Below are 9,727 nucleotides of genomic sequence, written 5' to 3'. Positions count from 1 at the left end.
AGGTTTTGATTTCGATGAGAGAGAGGTTTCATGATACGACGCTTCAGAGGAAATGCATCATCAACAACGATCACATATGGTAATACTTTTGAGCTGTTAGGGAGTATCTCATCATCTGGCATACCCGCAGATCCTGCTTCAATATGCTGGTTGAGAGAACAGGTATCCCAAACTCCACCATCCGACACTCATCCATTAGTGCCCACGTCGACATATATAAAGTTTGAGTCTGCATTGGAGACAGCCATTAACACGATGCTGTGGCTTCCTTTGTAGTTGTAGTAGGAGGAGCCGTTATCAGGTGGTGGCCTTATCAGGATGTGCTTCCCGTCAACTGCTCCGATGCAATTAGGATAGTTCCACTTCTTGGAAAACCCCTCTGCTACACGCATCCACTCCTCCGCTGTTTGGGGTGTCTTAAGATGAGAAAAATGTTAAGGTTTTTAAGCATTCTCAATATATATAAACTATTATCCTCTCTCTCTCTCTCTCTCTCTCTCTCTCTCTCTCTCTCTCTCTCTCTCTCTCTCTCTCTCTCTCTCTCTCTCTCTCTCTCTCGTGTGACCGGAATTTAAGAAAAATAATACACGTTGGCATACACTAATGGCATTCATCTATTTTCAAATTCTCAATGATCCCGTACTTCAACAAAATGAACATGGTTCTGTAACCCATACAACACCAACGCCTGTCACACCTGTCCCAAGTACATCACAGGATAATGTACGACCTGCAATGGAGTCCCCATCTGCTGATTCAGAATCATTGCAAACATTCAGAGCAAATTTTGAATGCTCGATAAGATCATGTGTGAAAACCTGGAGTTGAATCAGCTCTACACTATTTTGCTTCATGGTAAGTTGCCTAAGAGTGTTAGTGAAACTGTAAAACACAGATGTGGAGATTATTGGCTTGTATTTGACACATTTAAGAAATATCATTAAGAAGAAATTCACAATCTAAGATCTTTCATCTCAGCGGATGTAAATAAACCTGGAACTCTATCAACAATATCTACGTTCACAGTGAATCAATCACAATCTGTTAGACCTAAGAGTAAAGGAAATATGAATAAATTTAGTTCTCAACAATCAAGAAAATGTGTGGTGTGTGAAGGCGAACACTGGTGGACAGTGAAAAACTTATGCCAGTAGGGTTAAGAAACTGAGTCGTCTCGGTTTTTTAAGATTGTGTTTTGTGTGCATCGAATAAACACTTTAGTGTAGATTGTGAAAAGCAAATTTGTGGAAACGGATGTAGATTAAAACATAGTGTGTTATGTGATCAACAACAAACCAGCGAAACAAGTAAATCAACAATTAAATCAGCAAGTAAACCTAATAATAATGGTGTGCAAGTTGGAAATCCAAGCCAAGGTCAATTTTACCGACAGCCACAAGTGTGTTAAAGGGTAAAGGAAGACACTTGGTATGCTTTCGTGGATTATTGGACACTTGTGCGGAACGAACCTTTATCAGAAGGTCAGCACTTAAGGACGTACAGTATAGATCTAAAGGCACAGAAAAAATTGCCTCAAGGGGTTATTTGACAAGTAAACCTGTGAAAGAGTACGAGACGGTGAGAGTTTCCATACCTTATAAGGGTAGATTGATTATTATGGATTGTATTATGGTAGATGAGTTACCAGAGTATACTAAAAAATTCAACATTAAACTAAATTTGAAAACGTGTAAAACCAAAATTTGTCTAGCGGACAAAGATTTCGATCTGTCTGTGGACAAGCAAGCAGCCATTGATATGTTGGTAGGCGTTGATAATGTCTATGACATATTCCACCCCGGATTCAGAAAAGCTGGGAAATTGATATTGCTACCTACCATATTTGGATATGTTGTGACAGGGTCCTGTAATGCTCCTCTAGTGCAGGAAACCCAGGTAACAGTGTTAAAGCTAGCAACTAACGAGGAAGTAATGGAAGCTACTCATAAATTTGATAATGATGTAAAGACTGATTTGGATATTTTGTGGAATTTAGATAAAGTAGGTATTAACTGTAATGAATTGAAAGAATATGATCGAGAGGTTCTAAAAGACTTTGAAAATACCATTGTATATTCTGAAATGGAGAAGCAATATGTTGTGGCCTAGCCATGGAAGTCTAATAAGCTAAGGCTTCCATCCAATTTTGGCATGGCGTTGGGCGGGGTTAAACACCAATGTGCAAAATTTCAGAAAGATGAAGCCTACCTGAATCACTATCAAAAAATCCTGAAGGATCAGGAGGATAGGGGGTTCATTGAAAGGGTAGATAAAAACAATTCGGTTGAAAATTGTCATTAATCTAGCACATCATAGTGTACAGAAAGATAAGTGTCACCACTCAATCAGAATAGTTTTTGACTGTTCCTGGAGACCAGGTAAAAATGGATTGAGGCTTAACGACTGACTGGACCACATATTACGACAGATTTGCTCAAGGTCTTATTGCAGCTCAGGAATAACAACTACGCCTGTATTAGTGATATAGAAAAAGCGTTTATGGTGCAATTGAGAGAAGAAGACCGCAATTACACTCGGTTTTTATGGTTGCAAGACCCAACGGATCCAAATAGCAAGTTAATCATATATAGGTTTAGGGTGGTGTTGTTTGGTGCTACGTGCTCTCCGTTTCTGTTGAATGCCACTATTAAATCACATCTAGCAGCTGTTAGAAAAGATACGAGCTGTACTGAGATGGTGGATATGATGAAGAGGGGATTATACGTGGACAACCTTCAATTTACCTCCAACAGTGAAGATGAATTGATAAACTTAATTTTTGGCGCAAACAAAATATTTGCACAGGCGCACTTGTATTTAAAGGAATGGAATAGTAATAGTAATCTTTTGAATACTGTCGCGGATGCCTATCGCATAAAATCAGAAGAGAAACAAACCTATAAAGTCTTAGGCCTAAATTGGAACATCTCTAATGATGAACTAATAATAACACCTAATCATCTTAAGACCGGTCAAACAACACGTGAAATTCTAAGTGCAATTGCCCAAATTTATGATCCTTTAGGAATGCTTATCCCTATTACAATACGAGCTAGAATATTCTTACAGGATTTGTGGAAACAGCAGTTGAAATGGGATGATCTACTTTCAGTTCCTTTATTAGAGCAATGGAATGAGTTGTCCAAAGACTTGGAGAAAAGTCTCAGTATTTCCTTCTCCACAGGCACTAATCTGGAGAAAGTGGATTATCTCCACATTTTCTGTGATACTAGCATAACAGGTTATGGTTGTGTGGCCTATCGAGCAAGTGGTAAAACTTCATCTCTGATTATGGCAAAGGGTAGAGTAGCACCCATTAAAGAGTTGACTGTACCTAAATTAGAATTAATGGCTTTGTTGTTAGGTGCAAGATTGTGTGAATTTATAGTTGAAACTTTTGAAGAAAATAAATTTGAGAAAATAATAATTTGGTCTGATAGTAAAGTTGCCCTGGGATGGTTAGTGACAAAGAATAATTTGTCAGTATTTGTGAAAAATAAGAGTATTGGAAATTGAATCTATAACTGCGGGGATCGTCTTTTCTTACGTCCAATCTTCAGAAAACCCTAGTGACTGGATTACTAGAGGAAAAAGGACAGTAGTAGTAAGAAATAACTCCTTTTGGTGGGAGAGACCTCCCTGGTTAAAATCAGAAAACTACACCTATCCTATTGACAGGACATGGGTGAAAGAAGCACAAGCACAGGATGAAGTTATTCAAGTCCATCTTGTAGGGAACATTGAAAAAACCCATCTGCTGAACTGGGAAAGATTTAATAGAGTGGATAAATTTTGTAAAACTATAGCTTGGATAAGGCGATTTATTCACAATTGCAAATCAACTGGCCGTAGAAAAATTAGAAGTTTAACGCTGGAAGAACTTCAACAAGCTAAAAATAAAATGATTATCCTCTTACAAAAGGATTACTTTCCGGAAGAATATAAAGCTTTGGAAAAAGGGGATAAGGTTTCAAAATTGACCTTATTAGTACAATTGAATCTCTTTTTGGAAGAAGGTATTATAAGATGCAGAGGAAAATTGGAACATGTCGCATAGGCGGCGGAAATAAAATTCCCAATCTTGCTGCCGAAAAGTTGTTTTCTCACAAAATTGATGGTAAGGGAGCATCACTGTTTACAAACTCACATGGGAGTAAATGCAACCGTGGCAAGTGTGAGACAGGAATACTGGGTCCCACAGCTTCGCCAAATATCCAAAAGTATAATTCATCATTGTATAATCTGTAGAGAACACAGGGGAGACCATACCGTGTGAATATTGCTCCACCATTGCCAGAATTTCGGGTGCAGAGAAAACAACCCTTTAGCGCAGTGGTTCTTAACCTGTGGGGAATTCCCCACTGGTGGGGAATGGCGGAGTTGCCAAGTGGGGAATGACCGGTCGGACAGAAGAACCACTGTCTTGTTGTCACATTTCGTGAATTTGTTTCCACCCACAAATAATCAATAGTGCTTCAAAATTTAATGTTGACTTACTTTACAAATCACAACCATTTACAGACTGTTTTAATAACAAAAGCAACCAATATATGAGGTATTGTAAGTCATGTTTGGGTAAAAGTGACAACACTGTTGGGTTTGAAATGTCAACAGCAGCTCCCCGCAAACTCACTCCTGTCGCGTCTCTCCTTGGTGTAACAGGTGGGTAACAGAGCTCCCATTATTAAGTAATTACTCATACGTGTATATATTCTTATGGTTATTTTATTTAGTGTGTGTGTGTGTGTGTGTGTGTTATTCTGTGATGCATGAATGAAAAACCGTTCCACGGAATTCATGTAATACACTGTGTCTTAGAGACCGAACAACACAATGCCACTATTGTTGTTCGTTTTTTTTTGTTTCTCTCTTGTATGATTGTCACTTCTTTCTTTTCATTTTATTTCTCTTCAGGTACCTTATTATTACCTATTTTTTTCCTTATCCCACAGATACATATCACAAAGATCGAGATGCCGAAAAGAAAGTACGACGACAAGTACCTGGACTACGGCTTCACGTTTTTGGAGGGGCGTGATGAGCAGCTGCCGCAGTGCGTCATTTGCCACAAAACGCTCAGCAATGATTCGATGAAACCCCATCAACTGAAGAAGCACCTCTCCAATGTACACCCCGAGTTCGTTGGCAAGGAGAGGCAGTTTTTTGAATTTAAGGCAAATTACTTGAAGAAAATGAGGATGGACCAGGGCGGAAAATTTCAAACCGAGTCGAAAGCGATAGTACACGCATCGTATGCTGTTTCTCTGCTGGTGGCGAAGGCGAAGAAGCCACATAGCATCGGAGAGACGCTCATAAAGCCGTGCCTTGTGTCGTGCGCTGGCATTTTGCTTGGCGAATCTGCGGTGTCGAAGATGAAGAAAGTTTCTCTGTCCAACGACACTGTCAAGTCCCGCATCTTCGACATGTCGTGCAACATCAAGTCGCAGCTCTTGGCAAAGGTCAAAGCGTCTCCCGTCTTTGCAATTCAGCTGGATGAGTCCGTGGATGTGGCAAATTTGTCTCAACTAATTGTCTTCGTTCGATACGTCCACGACCAAAGCATCGAAGAGGACTTGCTGTTTTGCCGCCCACTGGAAACAACAACCCAAGCCGCCGACGTCATGCAGCTTGTCGACGCCTTTTTTGAGGAGGAAGGATTGGACTGGGGCAAGCTCGTCCATGCCTGCACAGATGGGGCTCCTGCTATGTTGGGTGCGAGGTCTGGATTCGCGAAACTACTGAAGCAGAAGAATCCCAAGGTGGTGACCCTGCACTGCATCATACATCGAAAAGCGCTCGCATCAAGGACGATGACACAACCGCTCAAAGAAGCGCTTGAGACGGCAATCAAGCTTGTGAATTTTGTCAAAGCGAGCGCCCTCAACACTACTATTTCGACGGTTGTGCCAGGATATGGAATCCGACTACGAAGGACTGCTGTTCCACACTGCCGTTCGCTGGTTATCGAAAGGCGACATGTTAAATCGGCTTGTGCATTTGCTCCCCGAAGTTACACAATTTTTGGAAGAAAGGAACAAAGGAGATCTGAAAGCTGCTGTTTCCGATGAGGCATTCCAGTGCAGGCTGGCACTTCTTGCAGACATGTTCAGTCACCTGAATGAGCTTAACCGCAAGCTACAGGGCGCGGACTCCGATATAATCGGGCATCGAGACAAAGTGAACGCCTTCGACTCAAAACTTGAGTTGTGGCGAGGCAAGTTCGAGACTGGCCGCAGCGCAACGGCTTTTCCAACGTTGGCGCGAATCAGCGAGACTGCTGGTGGCGTCAGCGACGTTCTCAAGAACGAAGCCATCATCCACCTCAACAGGCTGCTGGAAGAGTTTCAGCACTATTTTCCGGACTTCAAAAGCAACAACCCAATGATGGAGTTCACGAGGGATCCCTTCAGCTTTCGAGTTGACAACTTCCCGAAGGAAGCAGAAGACATCGAAGATCAGTTTCTTGACCTGGTGCATGACTCCGCAGCAAAGGCTGTTTTTGCGGAGAAAAGCCTGAACGCATTCTGGGCCACTATGCATGATTCGTATCCTCGCGTTGCTGTGGCGGCGCTCACACTACTGGTTGCATTTCCCTCCACGTACCTGTGCGAGTCGGCGTTTTCGAGCATGGTTGAGATCAAAACCAAATCGCGAAACCGCCTGATTGACCTTGAATCTGATTTGCGCTGCGCCATTTCAAAAGTGGAACCGAACATTGAGGCACTCGTCAAGGCGAAACAAATGCAAAAGTCTCATTAACCTGTATGCGTCTAGTGTTGCATTTCTTGTATGTTTTTTATGGGCCAAATAAATTGAGAAAAAAACATAACGAATCTTTTCATGTGTATTTTATTTCCATGTGATAACTGTTTGTAAAAAATCTAATATATGCAAAAAAAATTAAAGGCCGTAAAATGGCACAAAAAAGCAAAGCGTATATTTACGTATTAAAGTTAAACACTGCATGGGTTAAACTCGAATTTGTCAATGACCGATGCTGTGGTGGGAAATGGAGAGTTGGCTCACTGAAAAGTGGGGAATTGGAGAAAAAAGGTTAAGAACCCCTGCAAAGTTTAGCGTCACAGGGGTAGATTATACAGGAGCGTTGTTAACCAAGGAGAAACATCAAAATCCTGAAAAAGCCTATATTGTGTTGTTTACTTGTCGAGTTACTAGAGGAATCCATATCGAATTAGTAAAAGATCTGTCCTGCGATTCATTTCTTATGGTGTTCCGAAAGTTTTGTAACCGTCAGGGATTTCCTTCTTTAATGCCAAGTGACAATGCTACTACCTTTGTATCCGCTTCAGTTTATTTGAAAAACATGGCAGAAAGTTCCTTAGTGCAAGAACACCTGAATGCTATCGAATGTAAATTGAAGTTCATACCAGCCAGAGCACCTTGGTTTGGAGCTATATGGGAAAGATTGATTGGTCTTCTGAAAACATGTCTGAAGAAGGTAATAGGTCAGGCCTTTCTCAGCTTTAGTGAACTTCCCTGTGTTGTGACTGAACTTGAAGCAATTATTAATGACAGACCCTTAAGTTATACTCCAGGAGATCTAGACCAGTTGGATATTCTGACACCCAATCATTTGATTTTAGGACCTAGATTGAGATCTTTCCCTAGGGAAGTCATAGATTGGAAAGATGAAAATAAGGACCCTCTGTATGGAGAAAATAAGGATGTTGGAAAGCGATTTTTGTACATCACAAAAAAATGTGATGACCTGCGGAAAAGGTGGGAGAGAGAATATTTAACTTCTCTCCGAGAAACTCATCTGGTGGGAATCAGACACGAATCTTGGCCCAAAATGGGAGATGTTGTGTTGATACACGAAGGACCGAGAAGTTGTTGGAAGCTCGGTCAAATTGTCAAATTACACGTGGGACCGGATGATGTCTTGCGCGTGGTTACTTTAAAAACCCCACAAGGTCAAGTAATGAGACCTGTTGTCAAGCTATATCCTTTGGAATTATGGCAAGAGACTGATGTTGTCATATCTGAGAAAACTGATAACAGGAGCACCCAACCGATCAGGAAAATGGCACAGGCGGCTACCGAGGCCAGAAGAGCCCTCTTTCAAGCGGGACAATTATAACTGTAAATATTGTTTCTGTTTGCTGGGAGTGTATCGTGATTTAAGATGGAATCACGATAGTGCATTTATAAAGACCAGTAAGCAGTCATTTATCTTTTCTTTTGTAAGGGAAATATTATGAACATTATGCAGTGCGAGATGCGTAGAAAATTATAATGGTATTAAATTGTTTGTAATAACATATTTCTTTGTGTCGAGTGTTTTTTGAAGAGTAAAGTACATTCAATTGTTGTTTGACTAATCAATCGTTAACGAGTTGTTAAATATTGTCGTAAGTGAATGCGGGTCGCGCATGCGTGGATTGCCAATCGTCTTTGAATGATTTGAGTCAGAATCGGGTTAGTACCGGCTCAGTTGCATGACTGTGAGGGTCATGGTTAAGGGTACCTGACACTTGCACGCATTCGTGGCACGCACTGGCACGCATTGATGCGCGAACTCGCGTGAACGAGTCTTGAAAATGTCGTGAACAGTGCTGGAACTCGCGTGCCAGTGCGTGCAATGCGTGCCCAGAACTTTGAAATGTTTAAAGTTTGTGGCACGCATTGGCACGCACAAAATAGTCGTGAACGATGCGCCAACTGGAGTGAACAGTGCGGGAACTGGCGTGCCAGAGCGTACCAATGCGTGCCATGCTTCCCATTCCACGCATCGTGCACGCCAGTTCACGCAACGTTCACTCCAGTTCCCGCACTGTTCACTCCAGTTCACGATATGTTCGCTCATCGCAGCCTTCCCACTGACATTGTCACGCATTGTACTCCCGCATTGTCTCGCACTGTTCACTCCAGTTCGCGCATCGTTCACTCCAGTTCCTGCATCGTTCACTCCAGTTCACGCCAGTTCCCGCATCGTTCACTCCAGTTCACGCCAGTTCCCGCACTGTTCACTCCAGTTCACGATATGTTCGCTCATCGCAGCCTTCCCACTGACATTGTCACGCATTGTACTCCCGCATTGTCTCGCACTGTTCACGCCAGTTCGCGCATCGTTCACGCCAGTTCCCGCATCGTTCACGCCAGTTCCCGCATCGTTCACGCCAGTTCCCGCATCGTTCACGCCAGTTCCCGCATCGTTCACGCCAGTTCCCGCATCGTTCACGCCAGTTCCCGCATCGTTCACGCCAGTTCCCGCATCGTTCACGCCAGTTCCCGCATCGTTCACGCCAGTTCCCGCATCGTTCACGCCAGTTCCCGCATCGTTCACTCATCGTTCACGCCAGTTCACGCCAGTTCCCGCATCGTTCACTCCAGTTCCCGCATCGTTCACTCCAGTTCCCGCATCGTTCACTCCAGTTCCCGCATCGTTCACTCCAGTTCCCGCATCGTTCACTCCAGTTCCCGCATCGTTCACTCCAGTTCACGCATCGTTCACTCCAGTTCACGCCAGTTCCCGCATCGTTCACGCCAGTTCACGCCAGTTCCCGCATCGTTCACGCCAGTTCACGCCAGTTTCCGCATCGTTCACTCCAGTTCACGCCAGTTCCCGCCGGTTCACGCTAGTGCCCACCTACTCACGCTAGTGCCCACCTACTCCGCCAGTGGAGCTCTCGTGGGATTATCAGGGGGTGGAGCTCTCGTGTGATTAAGGGGATTAGGGGGTATATAAATTGAGGTCCGAAGACAC

At 43.0% G+C, this 9,727-nt stretch overlaps 4 protein-coding genes across 4 annotated transcripts; all 4 read left to right on the top strand.

Annotated features, from left to right (window-relative positions):
* Window positions 1–2,151: 2,151 nt before the first annotated feature.
* On the top strand, window positions 2,152–4,398 carry LOC137619889 (uncharacterized). The gene is made up of 3 exons (XM_068350177.1): window positions 2,152–2,265; window positions 2,452–3,294; window positions 4,249–4,398. Exons 1-3 carry the CDS (start codon window positions 2,152–2,154, stop codon window positions 4,396–4,398), a joined length of 1,107 nt encoding a protein of 368 aa, XP_068206278.1.
* Window positions 4,399–4,973: 575 nt separating this feature from the next.
* Window positions 4,974–6,068, top strand: LOC137619888 (zinc finger BED domain-containing protein 5-like). The gene has a single exon (XM_068350176.1). The coding sequence runs from the start codon at window positions 4,974–4,976 to the stop codon at window positions 6,066–6,068; it is 1,095 nt and encodes a 364-aa protein (XP_068206277.1).
* A 34-nt stretch (window positions 6,069–6,102) lies between these two features.
* Window positions 6,103–6,759, top strand: LOC137619887 (protein FAM200A-like). Its single transcript, XM_068350175.1, has one exon. It carries the CDS (start codon window positions 6,103–6,105, stop codon window positions 6,757–6,759), a length of 657 nt encoding a protein of 218 aa, XP_068206276.1.
* A 235-nt stretch (window positions 6,760–6,994) lies between these two features.
* LOC137619886 (uncharacterized) lies at window positions 6,995–8,101 on the top strand. The gene has a single exon (XM_068350174.1). The coding sequence runs from the start codon at window positions 6,995–6,997 to the stop codon at window positions 8,099–8,101; it is 1,107 nt and encodes a 368-aa protein (XP_068206275.1).
* The last annotated feature ends 1,626 nt before the right edge of the window (window positions 8,102–9,727 follow it).

Source organism: Palaemon carinicauda, chromosome 26, assembly GCF_036898095.1.
Source record: "Palaemon carinicauda isolate YSFRI2023 chromosome 26, ASM3689809v2, whole genome shotgun sequence".
NCBI lineage: Eukaryota > Metazoa > Arthropoda > Malacostraca > Decapoda > Palaemonidae > Palaemon > Palaemon carinicauda.
The sequence above is the reverse complement of the archived record's forward strand: the minus strand, read 5'-3'. Positions and strand labels throughout refer to the sequence as shown.

Excerpts from the sequence above, each read along its gene's own strand:
- LOC137619886 (XM_068350174.1), top strand. The coding sequence starts at position 6,995 with ATGCTGTGGTGGGAAATGGAGAGTTGGCTCACTGAAAAGTGGGGAATT.
- LOC137619888 (XM_068350176.1), top strand. The coding sequence starts at position 4,974 with ATGCCGAAAAGAAAGTACGACGACAAGTACCTGGACTACGGCTTCACG.
- LOC137619889 (XM_068350177.1), top strand. The coding sequence starts at position 2,152 with ATGGCGTTGGGCGGGGTTAAACACCAATGTGCAAAATTTCAGAAAGAT. Across the intron at positions 2,266-2,451 it reads ATAGGGGGTTCATTGAAAGG|CTCAGGAATAACAACTACGC; the intron begins GTAGATAAAAAC and ends GTCTTATTGCAG. Across the intron at positions 3,295-4,248 it reads AAACTTCATCTCTGATTATG|AGAACACAGGGGAGACCATA; the intron begins GCAAAGGGTAGA and ends TATAATCTGTAG.
- LOC137619887 (XM_068350175.1), top strand. The coding sequence starts at position 6,103 with ATGTTCAGTCACCTGAATGAGCTTAACCGCAAGCTACAGGGCGCGGAC.